General features: G+C 42.5%; 1 protein-coding gene across 11 annotated transcripts in view; it reads left to right on the plus strand.

The window, feature by feature from the left end:
• LOC139978210 (uncharacterized) overlaps window positions 1-23,317 on the plus strand; it is a 264,286-nt gene that overhangs the window by 53,163 nt on the left and 187,806 nt on the right. For all 11 annotated transcript variants that reach the window (XR_011796925.1, XM_071988242.1, XM_071988196.1 and 8 more), the window contains exons 9-10: window positions 4,098-4,331; window positions 5,327-5,569. Coding sequence is in view for 10 of the 11 variants with exons in the window: in XM_071988242.1 (XP_071844343.1) it covers window positions 4,098-4,331; window positions 5,327-5,569 (477 nt within the window). In the remaining variant the exon portion in view is untranslated. The remainder of the gene's footprint in view (window positions 1-4,097; window positions 4,332-5,326; window positions 5,570-23,317) is intronic.

Here is a 23,317-nt window from a genome sequence, read left to right on the forward strand (position 1 = left end):
CCACGGATCGCTACGTACATACTCCAAAACTGTTGTTGTCATGGTTGCATAGCCTTAGGGTGACAATACTGTGATATGTACCGTCCACACACTCAATCTACGTAAGAATCACAACATGTATGATACAGGACTGGAATTTCACTCTAGATACATGTGATGTAATGAGGTCACCGGATATCTCGGGTCACTGTTGATGCGAGAGTGTTTACAAAATTTGATCTTGACTTCCAGATAAGATCCTGGTCTCTGCTAGCATCTGATCTGCGTTTACACTTCAGTCATGATCTTGATGTCAGGATCAGATCCTGATTTTGAGATATGATCCGGATCTAGTGTAAAGCACCCTTAGCCTCAATTGATATTTGATGCCAGTTCATATCAGTCAAAGCTGGGAAGTGGTCTAATCTTGCTGACATTGGCCATGGAGCTGTATGCTCCATACATAGTTTAGTTAATTAAACAGTGCATGTACATATAACACTGTACTACAGACACATGGCAGTCCTCCACTGAATTGGTGTCCTTTCACAGATGATGGGTTGAGCCACTGCAGCATTGCTCCCCTAGTTTCCACCTAAAATGGGTTTTGGGGCATATTCTTTTGGCCCAAATTTCTGGGCCTGATATGTTTGGGACCATATGGGTTGACACTGTTTGCACATTGCTATAACTCTGCAACCTTTGATTGCAGCTAAACTTAGTATACAATTGCTGGTTAATAGCTGGTATATGTAGGCCATCTGGGCCAAATATTCCAGGCTTATTTTTTCGACTAGGTGGGCCCAAATTTTATTTCACCTCAAATGCATTTGGGGACACATCCTTTGAGCCAACATTTGTGGTGCCCAATATTTTGGGACCATTTGGGCCAACATATTTGGGGTTCAAATTTTGGGGGCAAATATATGATTGAGCATTGTCTGGGCCAAACATTTTTGGGACCATTTATGTGCAAAATTTTATTGGACCTAATTTCTTTTGAAATTTTAAAATTGCTGTGAAGGAATTTGGTAGTGTTAACTAGGGTCCACTCCTTCCATGGTCATATCATTTTTTGTCTTTGTATTGCCCTGAGCCTTGTCCTGTGATGAATTTTAGTTTCTGAAATGTTGGCCTGTCCAGCCCCAAAACAAAATGCCGTGATGATGTCACTGGCACTCATCGTTCTCCACTGTTCAAATATATTAGATTATGTTGGCACAAGGTTCAAAAATTTACTTCTCATTAATCATAGGATGAAAGATCCCCGCACTAGAACTGTGTCGATGTAAAAATTATTAAATAAAGCCTTTCTCATGTACCCAATAGACTGCCACTAAAAAATTCCTTTAATTCCACAACCTTAAATAAGATTATATCTAAACTTGGGATACAATTATTGGTTAATAGCTCTAGTTCATGTGGACATAAATATGGTATTGGTCAGTGGTGGAGCTAGGGGTATTGGTCAGAGGGGGCGAGAATGGTCTGTAGGGGCGCTTTCGACACTATCTAAAGCGGAGCGCCACCACAGGTTGGCACGAAGTGTACAGAATTTTTGTGATTAAAGATACTCCCTAGATTGCAGGAAATGACCCTTTCCGGACCTTACTAATTTGCAGATAAAACGAAGAATAAATAGGTGTCATCGCCATTTTGTCAGAAAATTACACCAACAAAATGTGACAAATGTCAATAGGTATTTGAGATTGCAATAAAAAAGTCAATAATCGTGAATAAGTAAAAAGTTGTCAAAAGCTGAAAATGTTGGCAGTAGTCCATTTGAGTCTGTGGGGGGGGGGTGGCATCCGGCCTCGCTGACTGTATGAACGCTCCGCCACTGGTATTGGGTGATGACTTTCAACACAAGCAAAGAGCCATAGTGCCCGTTTGGGCTCTTGCTTTTTTTATTTTCATTTTCATTTTCATATATTTTTGACTGAAGATCCATATCAATTTCTAGCAGGCTCTGTGATACATGCAAGCTGCTTACATCGAATTTTCACAGTGCAAAAATGTATGCTAATTTCAGTACTTCAAGCTGGCTACCTCATAAATACTGACAGTTTTAATTCTTCCAAGCAAACCTGCAACTGCCAGCTGAGAAAAAATATGGCTTGTCATTTTAAATATGCTGCAAACAAGCTCTCTCTAAATGTTGATAAATCAAATAATATATTATTTAGTACACATTGTTAGCATGAATGGGATCATCAGATTACAATGGGCGGTAAGTGCACACAGTGGCGGCGGAACCGGGGGGGCTTGTGGGGGCTCAGCCCCCCCAATGAAAAAGTTGAGGGGGCAAATGCATGATAAGCCCCCCCAATATTTACCAAGGCTCCGAAACGTGCATCTGCCCATTTTTCAATGCATACTTGTCGATCTGTCCGATGCACACGTATACTATATAGGTGTAATAATTTTAGTAATTGCTGGGGGACCCTCGGCCCGTCCCCTGGCTATAGACCACATTGTCACCCCAACCGCCCCGTGAAAAGTGGAAGCAGTGAGTGTGAGTACCGGTAAGCGCAACACAATTTCGTCTTAGGACAATGACTTGCCTCATTTCAGCCAGTTCTCCAACATCCCCTTACTCAGTGGCGGAGCGTCCATACAGTCAGGGGGGCAGATGCCCCCCCCCCTGACGGACTCAAATGGACTGCTGGCGCCCTTTTCAGTTTTTCACTACTTTTTACTTATTCGCGATTATTGACTATTTTATTGCGCTCTCATCTACCTATTGACATTTGTCATATTCTGTTGGTGTAATTTTCCGACAAAATGGCGACGACACCTATTTATTCTCCGTTTATCTGCAAATTAGCAAGGCCCGGAAAGGGTCATTTCCTGCAATCTAGGGAGCATCTTTACTCAAAAATTTTCTGTACGCTCTGCGCCAATCTGTGGTGGCGCTCCGCTTAGATAGTGTCGAAAGCGCCCTACAGACCATTCTTGCCCCCCCCCGACCAATACCCCTAGCTCCGCAACTGCCCTTACTACACTCAAAACGTCTTTGCGAGTACACTACGAGTTATAGCTACTCTCTTTAAACACCATCGAATATACAAATTACAATGTTTTTACAGACTTTCTCGTTCAATCTAAGAAATTGCAGGCTTGAGACCCATATTTTAGGGCTAGGTATTCGCAGCATAAAACACTCAGGAAGTGTCGTTTCCGGCCATCTGGGGGTTTGAAAAAACCCAAAATTTTCTTGTACGCTCCGCGCCAACCGATGGTGGCGCTCCGCTTAGATAGTCTCCACAAATTAGCCCCCCCAATAATTTTTCCGTTCCGCCGTGCCTGAGTGCACATCATACTAGCGCCCGCCAAAACCTGGTTTTCGTAAAGAACCCCAGGCGTCCCACTAGCCAAACATACAGGGTTCGCCAGTATACTGCCGAGGGAATTCTTTGATATCCTACCTTTACAGTAATAATGCAAAATACACATTTGCAAAATGCAAATTGCAAGATACACAGTACACAAGTTACACATTGAAATGTGTAGAGAGGGATATGTCGCAGCTGAATGGTTTCTTATATTACTACTTACGCAAATATTTATGTCACTTTTCCAGCACCTTCAATGTGTAACTCAGTGTAAGTTGCATTATAACTGTATATAATTGCTGAAATGACTATTTTCAGATGCCTATTATAGAGCTTTAAAAGTAAACAATAACCAAACTTTTCTTTGGTAACTTTTGATTCGTAGGCCTGATTTTGGCTTTGAAATTTGGCCTTTTAAGTGGACAATATCTGCGTGTACAAATTTTGAAGAAATTCTGAGATAGTTGTGTATTTTCTAGTGGGTGATGTTCCATGGTATAAACTGAAAAATGAGTTTCAGTTTTAAATATTGCAACAGCACTAAAGAAATTCACTCCTCAACTGTTTGTGGAGTAGTCCGAGATTTTCCTGGGCCCTCACGATCAGATGCACCCTTCGGAAATATCGCCTGTCTGGATATGTGATGAAGTTGCATCTAACCAGTAAAAAGCCTTAACTCATCTCATATTTGTACAATTAAGTTAGCTAGTTAATATGTCACTAAAATATAAAAAATATTATTAATAGATGTCAGCTCATTCTTCTCCTCTTTTTTTTTTACAGTGGTCACCTCTCAAGACTCTGCTGCTGCATCTTCAGACTTTGTTCACATTAACACTGCTGTTACAATATCTATTGGACAGGTTTGTACACCTGTGGATATAACCATTTTATATGACATGCCCATTGGACCTACTGAAGTATTCCATCTGGCTATAATTACAACTCAGTTACCATCATCCGTATACGTTGTTCCTGGGCATGGGATTGCTACTGTCAATATAATAGACAATGGTGGTAAATATCATATTTAAAATCAGATAAATTGCATTTTATAGAACACATATGATCTAAATTTAAAGTCAAGCTCTGCTAATAGAAAAAACCTGCTGTCTGTTTTCATATATTCTGTTAAATTTAAGTGTTTTGATGAACAGTTTCTTTAAATGTATACCATTTTTTCTGCATGAATTGTTGTGCTTGCTAAGGATGAAGTAAGCTGTACTTTCTGTGGGTTGTGAGAATTAACTCCTTCAGTTCTACTTGTCTGTGCATGACTACATCCAAATTTAAACCACACCTGACTGATATTTGTAGTTTTACTTGTGTAGATGATGGATCAGGGATATCCATGCTATTGGCATGCTTACTATTTAAGATAAATTTCAGGCAAACATTGTGAATACAATGTAATTTAACTTTGATTATTTTAATGTACTTTCCCAGCACTTAATGGTCAATACATTGTATTAACTGCCCAGCAACATATATACACAAAAGAAATACAGACACACATACATGAGTGGTCTTCAGGCAAAGTCAGAAAAACAAAATAAAAGTTGGAATGGTCCATTTTCATATTGACAGACATCTCAATAATAAATGTTTAATCTTTAAATCGACACATTTCAATCTGATTAAGATATTGTAACAGATGTACGTAGATGCAGGTGCATATGACAAGGTCAAACTTAATATCAGACATTTGACTGAACTGTAAGTTAAGGTTTTTTTTTCTGCCTGTGGTCAGAGGATGTTAAACGTTTCTCTGAATTCACAGGTTTGACTATAAAAGGGTTATTTTGAATGACTAGTTATTGAATTGCATAGAAATAACTTCATATCTTCAAATTTAGTTGATCTTGCCATATAATAGTTTGTACTAGAAAGTGTGGCTGAATGTAGATTGCTGACTATCTTATTGCTGACTTATTGCTATCTTATTGCTGACTTACTTATACAAGATAAAGGTCGAGTATATTTTAAGTAGAACATATTGATTCCATTCTCAGACACTCAGCGTCCAGTGATATCCAACTGTCCTCTTGACATCTCAAGGATTATTGCTCGTGGGAGCTCTACAAGTGCTTCTTGGGTACCACCCACAGCATCTGATAATACTGGAGATGTAACTCTTACATCATCTCATCAGCCTGGAGATACTTTCTCTCAAGGGTCAACTACAGTCACTTACACTGCCATGGATGTTGCAGGAAATACAGAGCAGTGTCAGTTTGTTATCACTGTCATAATTGGTGAGTACTACAGGACAACTAAGCTTGGAAAGTAGGACATATCAGTACAAAACTAACTTAAACATGCAAATAGAATGGAATGGATGGTTTACACTTTACAAGATTCATAAAGATAGAGAAACTTGAACTATAGATCCAGAAAGCACTTGATAGAAAGACATATTTCAGCCTCCTGCAATTTTTCTTTCCAGACTGAAGATAACTTTTGATTCCTTTGTCCGTTTATTTAAAGTTGTGTATTTTCACTATGTTATCAATAGGTGTTGTCTTCTTCTTGTTCTCTATAAATGGATCTAGGTATGAAAAGGCTTGCTCAGGTTGTCAATCTTTATGTCCAGTATACCTGGATTATGAGTTTTGCCTAATGGCTTATATTGATGTTATAGGTGGCTATAGTAGAACCCTCAGCTACATCACAAATGTACTTTATTAAAAGGAGAGTGAAAGTCTGATGTGTCATTGTTGAGTACCATTTAGTAGAACATGTACACCATGCAGGTTTCTTCACAAAACTAACTTCTAACCTCTTCAGATGCAGAACAAAGGAATTTAAAACAAGGTTATTTGTGCAGTTCTATGTACAGTGGTCAGCCATATTGGAGTAAAATCTGGTCATGTTGCAAGTTGACATCATGCAGCCCTTAAAAATCAAATGTGCATGATAGTATCTAGGTTATGCGAACTTCAAGGCAACCAACACACAAAGCTACTGGCTTCATAGGTATTGCACAAATTCAGTACATTAGTGTTATTGCACAGCTGCAAAGTAGTATGTTTCTTCCGTATTGAATTAACTCATGATAAATTTTCATTTCGTTTATTTATTTTTGTTCAATCACTTATTTATTTTTGTTTAATCACAACATTAGTATGACATATAACATAGAAGGAGATGAGAAACACAACTTTTAAAAGGAAGCTAGAAGCTAAAAGACCCTATATGGCTTGTAGGGTAGTGACACTCCCTGAAAAAAAACAGAACTATACAATTAGAAAGAGAACCACAAAAAAAAACAAAAACAGAACCACTCCTTCCTCTCCCTTCCCTCACCTCCCCCCTCCCTCCTCAGTTATAACAAGTGCAAGCAATACTTGAGTAGAAGACAAAACAGAAGACAAAAGTTCTAGTACATGTATAAAATCATTGAAAGTGGAAAGATCAGTGCGGACACAGAATGTTAAGTTTTATATTTCTTACAAATAGACAAATTCCCCCACCCCTTTGGTTTGTTCGTTTTTGTTCAACGAGGGTAAAGTCATCAGTATGAATATGGGGTGATGGTTGATCATTAAACCAAGTTGCAGTGAATCCAATAACAGAAAAGTTGTGATTTAGTGTTTTGAGATAGTCATGAATATCCTCAAAGTTCTTGTTCAGAATTCTACTATTATGGTGGAAGATGTTTAAACCATCATTAGCTAGACTCTTAAAGTCCTCAGCATCAAAATAACTACAATACACCCATCAACCTTATCAAAATGCAAAGAAAACTCCTCTGTTTCAAAGTTACCTGTTAACCTAAAAATTCATTTGTATCAGATACGCTCTGAAAGGGATATGCATTATCATTACTTAAAGTATCATAGGATGACAAAAAACACAGTGTATGAGTTTCCCAACAACATATATGTGACTTGGAAAGAAGAAAGGGCTGCAATATAATCAGATATGTAAACTGACCCAAGTTCACTCTTAGAGTCATATTGATAACCAGACTAATGGTATGTCATAAATGTGACAGTTGTTTACATTGTAAGCTGTAATTTTGCAAAAACAAATCAAAAGGGAATTTACTGACAGGGTATAAAAATGGTATACATATATGTGAAATGTTCATATGTGGTGTGTGTTTACAAACTTCAGTGCCTCTTGTTCAGATGTAAAATATTCTACAATATTTTATTAATTTTAACATTAATTGTAATTATAATCAAAGTGGTGGTTGAACTTGAGGACTTGTGATTTAATAGCATGTAAGGTTTGTCATAAAATTGTGAAAATTACTTATTGTTCCTTGTAAATTGATACCATTGATCTTATGACATATTGTGTATAGCCTAACATTTGGCGTAGTTCTACAATAAGGTTCAAAGAAGCCATGAGAGATGCATCTTTATAATCTTGGCAATTTTCATGCAAGTTTCATTGACATTGGTTTAGGAAGGTAGATGCAACCATTTTGTTATTGATTAATTCACATCCTTAATAGTCATTTCTTAAATCATACCTAAAGTTCAAGAAAGTGAGTATTCAGCCTACAAATATGATGCCAAAAGCTACAATCCTCGACAAAAATGATGGGACAGTATGAGCAGCAACGAGCGATATTGGTTTAAGCGCACCCCTTCCCCCCGTTCAATGTTGTAGCCAAAAGCGCTCAGAAACTGCAACTTTGATACGGGGAGTGGGGTGTCCCATCTATTTTCGTCGACGATTGTAGCCTTGGATAAACCTGTTTTAACTTAAAACTATTTTTTTTATGCCTTTGAACTCTCATTATTGTTGTACTACTGTAGGCCTATATACAACATATAGATCACAGAAACTCAGATGTGTCATTGTTTAATAGTGGCAAGGGTATTTTTACTTTCTGGCAAGTAGAATTGTAGTCATGCTTGCCAAATAGAGATTTTGTAAAGACTTACTGATAACCTACCTGCTAGTTTAATTGGCTTGATCTTTGTAAACAATGTAAAAAATGTATCTTATGAATTCATTCTTTTGTAATCATAACTGAATGATTTTTTTATTAGGATATGAAAATATAACATATATGCAGGACTAATTAACAAGTATTTGCCAATAAACTGGTTAATTTGTTAAAAAATCTTGGTTAAAGACTTTAATAGGTTTCAAAATACTGGAAAATTTTTGAAAACATTGGCATCTCTGTTATTACATCTTTTGAATGTCTGTTAAAACTTTGTGAAACTCATGTAATTTTATTTCAATTTTCTGTCATTCTTTTACAAATTAAGACAACACATGCCAATCAAGAGGCAGAATGGTTCATAATTAGCTGAATTTAGTTTTGTTTGCTTCTCATCAGCTATAATAGTATTTAACTTTAACACTTCAGAGATGGTATAAAGGCTTAATGTTAACACTGAAATGTGGATTAAAATGTAAATAAAATTTCACTTAGTACAACAATCGTTTAATGCGCTCTGCCATAAGTTCATTGCACATAAGAGCTCAATGATGCATACTATTGGGGAGAATGCTTCCAGTCAAGCATGTTCCATAGAACGCCATTCAAACAATTGGAACTGTAAAATTTCTTTCAAAATGTTGGTAATTTGCCCGCCCCCAGCTTGTGTAAATGGCTATGAAATTTATTCATGGGAATTATTTTATTATATATCAAAATAATGGGAAAACTTTACATTGCAGACAATAAATTATCCGGTACTGCATCCCAATAACTGCTATGCAAATGGTCAAGTTGCTATACAAGGGTAAAGATGTATAACCCTTTTTGCATACAGGTACCATAGTATATTTATGAGAGAAAAAGTCTTCAAAACTGCTTCACAAAAGTTGAACTAAATTGTTCCCTGCATTGTCAAATATTATATAAATTGGCTTACTATACACATTGAAGTAATTTACATACACATAACTGAGTACATTTTGTTTGACATTTACTATGTGATATATTTCACATTTGGACCAACTAAGACTGCTTGCCATTCAGAAAATACATTGATGGCCTTATCAATCAGCTGTGGCCATAAAAAGTTAAAACTTAACAGACTATATTGATAGAGTAAACTACATGAAACAACTAGAAATTATGTTTTTCACCATAACTGTATACCCTAGAAGAAACAGATCATCTGCACCTAAAAAGGCAGTGCCCTTATCCTTTTTCTCACTCATTGACCTCACTCATTGACCTCTCTCATTGACCTCCCTCATTGACCTCCCTTATTGACCTCCCTCATTGACCTCCCTCATTGACCTCCCTCATTGACCTCCCTCATTGACCTCCCTCATTGACCTCCCTCATTGACCTCCCTCATTGACCTCCCTCATTGACCTTCCTCATTGACCTCCCTCATTGACCTCCCTCATTGACCTCCCTCATTGACCGCCCTCATTTACCTTCCTCATTGACCTCACTCATTGACCTCCCTCATTTACCTCCCTCATTGACCTCTCTTATTACCTCCCTCACTGACTTCCCTCATTGACCTCCCTCATTGACCTCCCTCATTGACCTCCCTCATTTACCTTCCTCATTTACCTTCCTCATTTACCTTCCTCATTTACCTCCCTCATTTACCTCCCTCATTAACCTCCCTCAAAAGGAGCACGAATGGTGCATACTATACTACTGACTGCTTTACTTAACAGTTAACAATTTGTTTGGAGTTTGAAACAGGGATATTACATTCTTCTGACTATATATCCTCTATTAAATCTTCATTTCTTAAAAATAATTCTACCTGTGGGAGACATGATCAAGTCAAATAACTTGTTATTCAGGCTTGCTGTGTACGGCGGGCCACCAGTCTCAAATCATGGGGAATCGATTTATACCAATTTAAATTGACATACCAATTTCCTTTGACTAATACCAGTTTCCAGCAGCTTAAATTGACTTCTACCGATTTAAATCGACATATACCAGTTTAATTCTACATATCATCGATTTAAATTGATATATACTAGTTTAATTCAACATATCATCGATTTAAATCGACATATATCAACTTAAATCGATGATAAGTAAAATAAATCGGTATATGTCAATTTAAATCGACATACAGTTTAAATCGATGATACGTCAAATTAAATCGGTATATATGTCAATTTAAAATTGACATATACCTATTTAATTTGACTTATACCAGTTTAAATTGACATATACTGATTTAAATGGACAGAAACCAATTTAAATCGATGATATTTAAAATAAATCGGTATATGTCAATTTAAAGTGACATCTCTCAGTTTAAATCGATGATATGTCAAATTAAATGGGTAGAAGTCAATTTCCTTGGACTTATACCAGTTTCTAGCAACTTAAATTGACATATATCTATTTAAATCGACATATCATGGATTTAGCTCATTAACTTATTCCAAATCCCGATTTCAGTGATGATTGACATGTGAAGATACATCACATGCAGTCACCTGACAAGGTGGGCGAATAATTAAAAAGTTCCAAAATTACCAAGCTAGCAAAGGTTGTCATCATGATTATGTCAATGGTTATGATGGACAATTACTTGCAAAAACATTTGGTGTAATAATAAGGCTGAAAAACTGATATGTCAATGACGCGCAATTATCTCAATGCAAACTGGGCTTGTCTACTCAAACACGTGGAGCTATAGTATATACTTTAAGCCAAATACACACATAACTGCATAGTCCTACAGTACGTACACAGATGCAACTACCTACTCCAGTTACACCATAAACAAAGATGATATTGTTCTACAGTGAGGCCTACTGTTAGGTTACATTTTACTGTAGCTAAATATATATTTTGGGGGATTAACAAGTACAGTATTCAAGCTCAAATCATGCATTCCACTGTGCTTGTGTTTATTTTCAATTATTTGCACGCCTTGTCAGGTGACTACATGTGATGTATCTCCACATGTCAATCATCACCAAAATCGGCATTTGGAATATGATTATATACCGATTTATTTTACATATCGATTTAAATTGGTATATGTCGATTTAAATCAGTAGAAGTCAATTTAAGCTGCTAGAAACTGGTATAAGTCGATTTAAATCAGTATATATCGATTCCCCACGTTTTGAGACTGATGTCCCACCATAGCTATGTAGTTCCATGTTATTTCTGTAAGACGACTGCTTGGTTGACTTGTAATTTGAACTTTGCAACAGTTTGCAACAGTGTGTGAAGAATAGCCTGTGAGAATGACCTCTATTGTAGGAGCTGATTCCTATTTCTGCTCTTTAACATTTCTCTGTGGTACCTAGATTGAAAATTTGTAGAAGGTTGTTCTGTTATTGTATGGGTGCAACTTTCGTGAGCAAGTTTTGATTAGCATAATTAGTGATATGAAGGTTATTTTAGCAGAGGAATGCTTTATGTTACGTTTTTGTTATTTTATTGCATGAATGAAAACCAAAAAGTTTTTACTATGTGGCATAGTTTATTCATAATAATAATTACAAGGATCTATGGCATAAAATAAGTTTGTGGCAGTATAGATTTTATGACAATCCAAATCTATGAACATATGATGGCTTGTGTGAGTATGTATATGTGTGTGTGCCGCCTTCTTGTAACACTCAAATCTTAAAAACTTGTGTATCATTGGCAACCCTTATTCTGGGCATGAAGGTTGCAGATGTCAATGCATGGTGCACTTAAATAGGTCGAACATAGAAACTGCCACCATAACACAAGCACTATAGTGTAATCGGGGTTAATTCTAGTCACCTATTCTTAAGAGAAATTTTGATTGGAGTGACATGACAAATCAGACATAGAGGTTCAAAAAGCTGGAACTGACAATCCTAATCAAGAATAAATAACTCATACCCTATCAAATGTAAGGAAAAATAAATGACTTCTGTCTTTATTCAGCCAACATGATGCTTTTTTTTGTGAAGAAAGTGTGAGAATGTGACCTAATGTTACAACTTTCTCCAATCCATCATCCCTCTACAGTATATGCTGAAAGTAACTTACCAAGAAAGCTGTATGTGTGCATGAAATGCAGAAGCTTCCAGAAAGTTTTTGTCAGTGGACATGGTATAGCCAATTAGATAATGCGATTGAATGATATGAAGCTGAAAGAGTACTGTACATATTGTCCTTTTTCATTGGCTGAAATATTGTAATTGAGAAAAGAAAGTTGAGCTGCCCAAGATAAGACAATAGGACCTCTGTAAGAATGAGGAAAGAAAGAAGCAGGTCACTTCGCCCAACAGCCATTTCGCCCAACTGCCATTTCGCCCAACCTTACCAGTTTGCCCAACCGGCCTGGTCATTTCGCCCAACCAGCCTAGTCATTTCGCCCAACCAGCCTGGTCATTTCGCCCAACCAGCCTGGTCATTTCGCCCAACCTTGATTAAATATGATACTTTAGTAAGGAAACGTTCGGGAATTGTTAACATTACGGGATACGACCGAATATTAAGGAAACTTGAAGTCGTGGTTAAATTGATTACATATGTGATAACATATGTGGTTACATTGATATGTTTGTTTTAATTTAACAAGGAAACCTTCGGGAATTGTTAGTCGGTAGGATTGATCAGTGTTTTAGGGGTTAGGTTTGATAGGTTTTTATGGAGACCGATTCCCCTTTGTTTGTATAACATTAAATGAACACATGTAGAACTAGATAAATGCCTAACTGCTGTGAACAATACCCTTGATTAATGCCTGGCGGACTTGATAAATGCTTGACAGAAGTCATCAAGCAGAACAATAGCTGTGGATTAATAAACCAAATTGAACTAGTGAAATAGAAAAGGTGATATTATTCCACACCAATTCCCCTTTGTTTGTGTAATAAAATAACTTCCATTGTATGCGTAACCGCCTAAAGTAGTGTAATCCTCCCATTATACCCGAAATAACTGATTAGACTCCTATCGATATTGAGCGGACCTCACTTTATTTACCTACCACGAAGTAACATAACCCAAAATGAATCAAATTGAACTAGTGAAATAGAAAAAGTAATATTATTCTGACTGAATATTAGTTTAAAAAATGGTTGGGCGAAATGACCAACAAGGTTCGGCGAAATGACCATGCTGGTTGGGCGAAATGACCAGGCATGTTGGGCGAAATGGCAGTTGGGCGTAATGGTTGTTGGATGAAATGACCAGAAAGCAAAGAAACCAACCACTCATAAATACAACAACGATGAATTCAATATTATAGGGTTTAAAACATCAGTAACCTAGTTAATTTTTGATACAGGTTAGACTTACATGAATTTGTCCTAACTAGCTCCCATTTTTGCTTCATCATTTGCTTCTTATCTCTTGAGAACTTGCTTTGCCATGTGCAGCACTAGTTGATGGAGCAGCCATCTGTTGTAACACAATATATGACAAATTTAACCTATAATGGGAGTATGGCACATGGTCATGTTGTTCCAAGCCTACCACATGTTCTAGTTCTCGTTTTGTAGACTGAAAACATCGACAAACAAAATGTTAAAATGAAGTAATAAGTTATCCTGGCTGAGAATTTTCTTTTAACATTCCTGTAAAGAAATAACGGACAGGACAAATCAAAGAACACTGTACAGATTGAACACAAAAAATGTAGAAGACTAAGTGAAGGAAAATTGCTCATTCGTTTCTTTCCCATCCATCCATTCTTTCTGCCATTTCTGTTTTAATCTATGCATTGGCCCCTGGTTCCACTTTTATCTTAGTTAGAACATAACTGTTTACACAATTTCTGTTGAACTTCCCTGGTGAGTTTCTTGACAACGACTTAGGCTTGGCCTGTATTTGCTGTACATTTAACTATGGAGGTAAAAACCTCCATGGTTTAATTCAGTTAATTGAATGTAGACTATGCCTTAGCAAGCACAGTTTGGGAATCCACTGGTGGTTATGGTACATAATATTCATTTTTTATTATTTATTTTATTGTTGTTGTTCTTGTGTGTATGTTGTTACCATACATGTTTGTCATTGAGTGGACCACTGTATATCCATTTGTGTACTTCTATCGTGCACCGCATGAACATGCTGATTGCAATCCCTTGGAAATCCCTGCACTTAAACTGCTTTCTTGTGTTGATCATATTCCATGCTGGACGGTTACTGTCACATGGTACTGTTCATTCACACATCTAAATAAAATTAGGCTGATTGAATGCTACATAACCTCCATAGAAATCAACTTTGGTGCTTAAAACTTACTTCAAGAAAACAAGAGATGTCCATAGGATCTCCACAAGGGCTTATAGAAGATATTCTAGAAAACTGTAATTCATCTCTGACATGTTTTGGGGCTTAGAGGCACTACAAGAGAATATATCAATTCACAGCGCGTACTCCCTCACCTCATATAACCTATGCATTACCGTATTAACCTCGCTCTAGCATCTGGCAATTTTCTGTATGTGAGTGTGGCCATCTCCTTTCTGTAATTGCCAGCCTTTTGAGCAAGTATCGCTCTTTCATTGCTCTTAATAAAGCTTAAGTTTTCAATCACTTCGTGTACTATTATCGTTGTTTTGGTAATTCTATTTCATCTGTTCAATGTCCTACACATTTGAACTGCTTCTTGTCTATTAAAACATTTCATTTTTCGTGATTTTCAAACGTTTTCTTTGGTTGCCTCGTGAACGTTGTTCACGAAGCGTGGCTAGGCCCGCACTTCAGTGTAGCGTTGTCCTAGCGTTTGTTTACTTTCACGTACAGCAGTCGTGTACATTATCACTTCCTTACAGTCAAGTACCTGCCTTGTTTAGTTCTTCGTACTGTTCTAGTACAACAATCGTGTACGTTATCACATTTTTACAGTCAAGCAACTGCCTTTTTATTCTTTCGTACTGGTCTAGATACTAATTTCATTAGGTTTCCATGCTGTTTCTAATTTTAGTTTCACAACTTCAAGTTTCTTGGACTTCTCAAAAAAAAAAATTCAAGATTTTTCAGAGGAAGGACAACTGCCGTTCCTGCAAGCAGTTCCGTCCTTTGAAGGCATGGGACAAACACGATCTGTGTCCGAAGTGTCGCCCGTGTGGGAGCAAACAGACTTGCTCCATTTGCCAGGACTGGACCCAGGAGCGCTGGGATTTGATCGGTACCTGGCTGGCGGATAAAGCCGCGGAGAAAAGAAAGAAGGCGGCTTCCTCAAAGCAGGGGAAGAAGAAACCGCCGGCTAAGGACCCCCAGGCGGCCATTCGAGATGGCATAAGTCCTTAACGTGGGGGATCAGAGGGCGCCATACGAGATGGCTCAAGTCCACCCCAAGAACGGGTATCCATACTAGGTGGAACTAATTCCCGTGCGGCATCGGCACAGCCACGGCCGCAGCCCCAAGAGGGTCCATCCACATCGGGTCATGTGGAGTCCAGAAGCCCCCGCAGGCAGGGGTGGCGGACCTATTCACGTCTACACCGGGGTCATGGGACCACAACCAGAGAGATTTCTCTGGGTTCCCCCCGGAAAGTATGGAACGACGCCGAAGCCGGTGTAGAAGCCGTACCCACAGCCGTAGTCGCGGTAGAAGCCGGGAAAGACACCGGCGACCTCGACACTGGTCGAGGTCTGGCTCGTCACCCTCATCCTCGAGTGGACATTCTTCAGGGCAGCACAGAGCCAAGAAACGCAAGAGGAGACAGTCCCCAGACTCGTGACAGTCTCTTCATTCCCAGGTCAAAGACCTGGGACAGTTACTGCAAAAGCCGGGTCAGCAGGACCCAGAACAGCAGGTGGCAATGTCCATTCCACAACAACCGGCGCCACCGCCAGCAACGGTTACGGACGATCACGCCACCGAGGAGGCCCAGGTGGATGGATCCCTGGGACGACGCCTCCTGGAGAACTGACGACACTCTGTCGATAGCAACTACTGCCCGCCTCCTCAGCGGAGATTCTGAGGCAGACAACGAGGAACCCCTATGGGGCACAGAAATTTCGGCGGAAGCCTTTGAGAAGGCAACGGCAGTCCTCCGCAGGGTCCTCGGCTTCGAGGAAAAGGTGGCATCCAAACTCACATTGAATGCTGCCCCCAAAAAACCTTGAGCCTCCATCCCAGTGGATGTGGAATGTAGAGAACAGTTCGAGGCGGGTGGCACATGCAAAACGCTGGACAGCCTTCCAGCGATCAGCCCATCGCACTTTTTATGTAGGCGATGAAGACTGGGAAAGTCTTTTTACACCGCCCCACACCCTGCCTCAGGTGAAGGAGAGACTTAGGTCGGCGGGTGCTTTGGATGGCAAAGACAAATTCAGAGAGAAGGGTGCACACTCCCGTGCTTTTTTGCTTTTCGCCGAGCTGTTGAACAGGTCGTTCCAACAAGCCCAGGCATCGGGTATCTCCCGTAAGGATACCGCCGCCATCATTGCACTCCCGGGACCCGTTTCCAGGATGGTACTAGATCAGTTTGCCCGCGTCTCGGTTAAGGCCACCTTCACACGCCGATACCTGGTTTTGAACTCCCTGAATTGGTCATCCAGATCCACGGCGGACGGGTTCTGCAACTTACCAGTGACCTCTTTGGTGGCAAGTTCGATGAAAAACTCCGGGAAGGGGCAGAGAGAATGAAGTCTCTGAGGGAGGCAGACGAGCACATGTCCGGCTTGGCCTCATCCTCGCGCCCAAGATATGACTCGTGGCATAGTAGCCGCTTTACGCAACCGAGATCCAGCTACAGTCAGAGTCGGGGTGCCCCGGGGGCACAGCAAAACTCTGCTCCTTTGCGGCCCAAACACAGGCCGTACCGCCCACAATACCGCGGAAGAGGGATGCCCACCCCACCATAACGCCCAACGCCAAGGTGGGGGGCGACAAAGAGTTTTTGGGGCTTACTGGGAGGAAATCAACCCAGGAGCCTGGGTACTGGACGTGGTAAAACAGGGCTACAAGATAGAGTTCTCGTCTACCCCACCCTAATATGGCCTCTTAACAACCATGCCAGTACCCGAGATACCGGAAAAGCGGGCCCCTCTAGAGGACGAGATCGACAGTCTTCTAAAAAAAGACGCCATTACGCGGGTCACCGCCGCGGACGGCCCCCTCTTCCGGTCCTCATTCTTCCTCACGCCGAAGAAGAACGGGACTTGGAGGCCCATCCTAAACCTCAGACCTCACAACAGGAAGTTCGTCCGACCGGAGAGGTTCATAATGGAGACCCTCTCATCAATCCTTCACCTGCTGCGCCCAGGGATGTGGGCATCCTCCGTCGAAAGGATGCCTACCGACATATTCCCATCCGACGCGAGGAACAGAGATTCCTCGCGTTCAGGTACACAGCGATAGATTAGCGCTTCACAGTGCTACCATTTGGCCTCTCCACGGCACCCAGGGTTTTCACCAGGGTAACGAGGGCAGTCCTGACTCACCTCCGTCGAAACGGGGTAATGGTGTTCGCCTACCTAGATGATTGGATAGTACTCGGCAACTCCCAGCGGGGAGCACTCGCCAGTACAAATGCCACCGTCTCCCTCCTGACGAGACTGGGCTGGATAAATTGAATTTGTCCTAACTAGCTCCCATTTTTGCTTCATCATTTGCTTCTTATCTCTTGAGAACTTGCTTTGCCATGTGCAGCACTAGTTGATGGAGCAGCCATCTGTTGTAACACAATATATGACAAATTTAACCTATAATGGGAGTATGGCACATGGTCATGTTGTTCCAAGCCTACCACATGTTCTAGTTCTCGTTTTGTAGACTGAAAACATCGACAAACAAAATGTTAAAATGAAGTAATAAGTTATCCTGGCTGAGAATTTTCTTTTAACATTCCTGTAAAGAAATAACGGACAGGACAAATCAAAGAACACTGTACAGATTGAACACAAAAAATGTAGAAGACTAAGTGAAGGAAAATTGCTCATTCGTTTCTTTCCCATCCATCCATTCTTTCTGCCATTTCTGTTTTAATCTATGCATTGGCCCCTGGTTCCACTTTTATCTTAGTTAGAACATAACTGTTTACACAATTTCTGTTGAACTTCCCTGGTGAGTTTCTTGACAACGACTTAGGCTTGGCCTGTATTTGCTGTACATTTAACTATGGAGGTAAAAACCTCCATGGTTTAATTCAGTTAATTGAATGTAGACTATGCCTTAGCAAGCACAGTTTGGGAATCCACTGGTGGTTATGGTACATAATATTCATTTTTTATTATTTATTTTATTGTTGTTGTTCTTGTGTGTATGTTGTTACCATACATGTTTGTCATTGAGTGGACCACTGTATATCCATTTGTGTACTTCTATCGTGCACCGCATGAACATGCTGATTGCAATCCCTTGGAAATCCCTGCACTTAAACTGCTTTCTTGTGTTGATCATATTCCATGCTGGACGGTTACTGTCACATGGTACTGTTCATTCACACATCTAAATAAAATTAGGCTGATTGAATGCTACATAACCTCCATAGAAATCAACTTTGGTGCTTAAAACTTACTTCAAGAAAACAAGAGATGTCCATAGGATCTCCACAAGGGCTTATAGAAGATATTCTAGAAAACTGTAATTCATCTCTGACATGTTTTGGGGCTTAGAGGCACTACAAGAGAATATATCAATTCACAGCGCGTACTCCCTCACCTCATATAACCTATGCATTACCGTATTAACCTCGCTCTAGCATCTGGCAATTTTCTGTATGTGAGTGTGGCCATCTCCTTTCTGTAATTGCCAGCCTTTTGAGCAAGTATCGCTCTTTCATTGCTCTTAATAAAGCTTAAGTTTTCAATCACTTCGTGTACTATTATCGTTGTTTTGGTAATTCTATTTCATCTGTTCAATGTCCTACACATTTGAACTGCTTCTTGTCTATTAAAACATTTCATTTTTCGTGATTTTCAAACGTTTTCTTTGGTTGCCTCGTGAACGTTGTTCACGAAGCGTGGCTAGGCCCGCACTTCAGTGTAGCGTTGTCCTAGCGTTTGTTTACTTTCACGTACAGCAGTCGTGTACATTATCACTTCCTTACAGTCAAGTACCTGCCTTGTTTAGTTCTTCGTACTGTTCTAGTACAACAATCGTGTACGTTATCACATTTTTACAGTCAAGCAACTGCCTTTTTATTCTTTCGTACTGGTCTAGATACTAATTTCATTAGGTTTCCATGCTGTTTCTAATTTTAGTTTCACAACTTCAAGTTTCTTGGACTTCTCAAAAAAAAAAATTCAAGATTTTTCAGAGGAAGGACAACTGCCGTTCCTGCAAGCAGTTCCGTCCTTTGAAGGCATGGGACAAACACGATCTGTGTCCGAAGTGTCGCCCGTGTGGGAGCAAACAGACTTGCTCCATTTGCCAGGACTGGACCCAGGAGCGCTGGGATTTGATCGGTACCTGGCTGGCGGATAAAGCCGCGGAGAAAAGAAAGAAGGCGGCTTCCTCAAAGCAGGGGAAGAAGAAACCGCCGGCTAAGGACCCCCGGGCGGCCATTCGAGATGGCATAAGTCCTTAACGTGGGGGATCAGAGGGCGCCATACGAGATGGCTCAAGTCCACCCCAAGAACGGGTATCCATACTAGGTGGAACTAATTCCCGTGCGGCATCGGCACAGCCACGGCCGCAGCCCCAAGAGGGTCCATCCACATCGGGTCATGTGGAGTCCAGAAGCCCCCGCAGGCAGGGGTGGCGGACCTATTCACGTCTACACCGGGGTCATGGGACCACAACCAGAGAGATTTCTCTGGGTTCCCCCCGGAAAGTATGGAACGACGCCGAAGCCGGTGTAGAAGCCGTACCCACAGCCGTAGTCGCGGTAGAAGCCGGGAAAGACACCGGCGACCTCGACACTGGTCGAGGTCTGGCTCGTCACCCTCATCCTCGAGTGGACATTCTTCAGGGCAGCACAGAGCCAAGAAACGCAAGAGGAGACAGTCCCCAGACTCGTGACAGTCTCTTCATTCCCAGGTCAAAGACCTGGGACAGTTACTGCAAAAGCCGGGTCAGCAGGACCCAGAACAGCAGGTGGCAATGTCCATTCCACAACAACCGGCGCCACCGCCAGCAACGGTTACGGACGATCACGCCACCGAGGAGGCCCAGGTGGATGGATCCCTGGGACGACGCCTCCTGGAGAACTGACGACACTCTGTCGATAGCAACTACTGCCCGCCTCCTCAGCGGAGATTCTGAGGCAGACAACGAGGAACCCCTATGGGGCACAGAAATTTCGGCGGAAGCCTTTGAGAAGGCAACGGCAGTCCTCCGCAGGGTCCTCGGCTTCGAGGAAAAGGTGGCATCCAAACTCACATTGAATGCTGCCCCCAAAAAACCTTGAGCCTCCATCCCAGTGGATGTGGAATGTAGAGAACGGTTCGAGGCGGGTGGCACATGCAAAACGCTGGACAGCCTTCCAGCGATCAGCCCATCGCACTTTTTATGTAGGCGATGAAGACTGGGAAAGTCTTTTAACACCGCCCCACACCCTGCCTCAGGTGAAGGAGAGACTTAGGTCGGCGGGTGCTTTGGATGGCAAAGACAAATTCAGAGAGAAGGGTGCACACTCCCGTGCTTTTTTGCTTTTCGCCGAGCTGTTGAACAGGTCGTTCCAACAAGCCCAGGCATCGGGTATCTCCCGTAAGGATACCGCCGCCATCATTGCACTCCCGGGACCCGTTTCCAGGATGGTACTAGATCAGTTTGCCCGCGTCTCGGTTAAGGCCACCTTCACACGCCGATACCTGGTTTTGAACTCCCTGAATTGGTCATCCAGATCCACGGCGGACGGGTTCTGCAACTTACCAGTGACCTCTTTGGTGGCAAGTTCGATGAAAAACTCCGGGAAGGGGCAGAGAGAATGAAGTCTCTGAGGGAGGCAGACGAGCACATGTCCGGCTTGGCCTCATCCTCGCGCCCAAGATATGACTCGTGGCATAGTAGCCGCTTTACGCAACCGAGATCCAGCTACAGTCAGAGTCGGGGTGCCCCGGGGGCACAGCAAAACTCTGCTCCTTTGCGGCCCAAACACAGGCCGTACCGCCCACAATACCGCGGAAGAGGGATGCCCACCCCACCATAACGCCCAACGCCAAGGTGGGGGGCGACAAAGAGTTTTTGGGGCTTACTGGGAGGAAATCAACCCAGGAGCCTGGGTACTGGACGTGGTAAAACAGGGCTACAAGATAGAGTTCTCGTCTACCCCACCCTAATATGGCCTCTTAACAACCATGCCAGTACCCGAGATACCGGAAAAGCGGGCCCCTCTAGAGGACGAGATCGACAGTCTTCTAAAAAAAGACGCCATTACGCGGGTCACCGCCGCGGACGGCCCCCTCTTCCGGTCCTCATTCTTCCTCACGCCGAAGAAGAACGGGACTTGGAGGCCCATCCTAAACCTCAGACCTCACAACAGGAAGTTCGTCCGACCGGAGAGGTTCATAATGGAGACCCTCTCATCAATCCTTCACCTGCTGCGCCCAGGGATGTGGGCATCCTCCGTCGAAAGGATGCCTACCGACATATTCCCATCCGACGCGAGGAACAGAGATTCCTCGCGTTCAGGTACACAGCGATAGATTAGCGCTTCACAGTGCTACCATTTGGCCTCTCCACGGCACCCAGGGTTTTCACCAGGGTAACGAGGGCAGTCCTGACTCACCTCCGTCGAAACGGGGTAATGGTGTTCGCCTACCTAGATGATTAGATAGTACTCGGCAACTCCCAGCGGGGAGCACTCGCCAGTACAAATGCCACCGTCTCCCTCCTGACGAGACTGGGCTGGATAATCAACGTCCAGAAATCCAACCTCGTGCCCGCTCAATCGATCATTTACTTAGGGGCCCGTCTCGACCTCGTCCGCGGCATGGTCTACCCGATAGCCGAAAGAATGGCGAGCCTGGTTGCCACGGTCAGAGAAATACTAGACAAACGGAATACCCCAGCGCTCACGTGGCAGCGCCTGTTGGGGAAGATGGCGAGCTTCACAGACCTTCTGGACCTGTGCAGACTCAGAATGCGGCCGCTCCGGCGGCACATCCTCAAACACTATGCCCTGGACCGATCGTCCGCAGCAACGCCAATCCCACTTTCGACAGGACTACAACCGTTTCTCACGAGTCGGACAGGATCGCGGCAGGGCTACCTTTCCGGAACCCAGCTCCCACGACGTCGATCATGACGGATGCTTCCCTCAGGGCACCCACACAGTCGCCGGCATATGGGCGGAGCCCGAGAGGGGACTCCATATCAACGTCCCAGAAACGGAAGCGGTCGTGAGGGCTGTACGCCATTGGGCAGTCCACCTAACGGGCCACACTGTCACGGTCCGGTCAGACAACACCACGACCGTGGTATATATCAATCGTCAAGGGGGCACTCGATCCCTGGCTCTCCTGCGCAGGACATGGGACCTGCTCGTCCTCTGCGACTCCGGATCGGCCTACGGGCGTCCCACCTGGCAGGGAAGGACAATGTACTGGCAGACACACTGTCCAGGGGGTATCTCGAAAATGGGAATGGGAGCTCTCCTGAACGTGGACCGACCACGTATTCCACCTGTTTGGTAGGCCGTCCGTCGACATGTTTGCGACGGCAAAGAATGCCAAACTACCGACGTTCTGCTCCAGATACCACGACGCAGGCCTGGAAGACGGATGCTCTCGTCCTTTCGTGGGCCAGTCTCTCAATATACGCCTTTCCCACACTGGGATTACTCCGCAGAGCTCTCTTGATACTTCGAGACGTGGAAGCGGACATGCTTTTGATCGCCCCTTTCTGGCCCAATCAAGAATGGTTCCCACACATCGAGATGCTGGTGGACCTACCATTCAAATTCCCACCGGCCGCCAAGCTCCTCTCCCAAAGGAGCGGCCAAATCACCCACCCCGACGTCACGGGCCTCCATCTAGTTGCGTGGAAACTCTCTGGCTCTCGCTCCAAGCAGCGGGGTTTCCACCGGAGGTTGTGGACATTGCAGTGGATGCCCGCCGGCAGTCCACTATTAAAACATGATTCAAGACTGCAACGATACTACGTTTGGGCCAAGGACAACGCTGTTGATCCCATGGAGGCCTCAGTAGACGAGTTGGCGACCTTCCTACTTGAACTCTTCCGGGAAGGGAAACAAATAAA

This window comes from Apostichopus japonicus, chromosome 2 (assembly GCF_037975245.1).
Source record: "Apostichopus japonicus isolate 1M-3 chromosome 2, ASM3797524v1, whole genome shotgun sequence".
NCBI classification, from domain to species: domain Eukaryota; kingdom Metazoa; phylum Echinodermata; class Holothuroidea; order Aspidochirotida; family Stichopodidae; genus Apostichopus; species Apostichopus japonicus.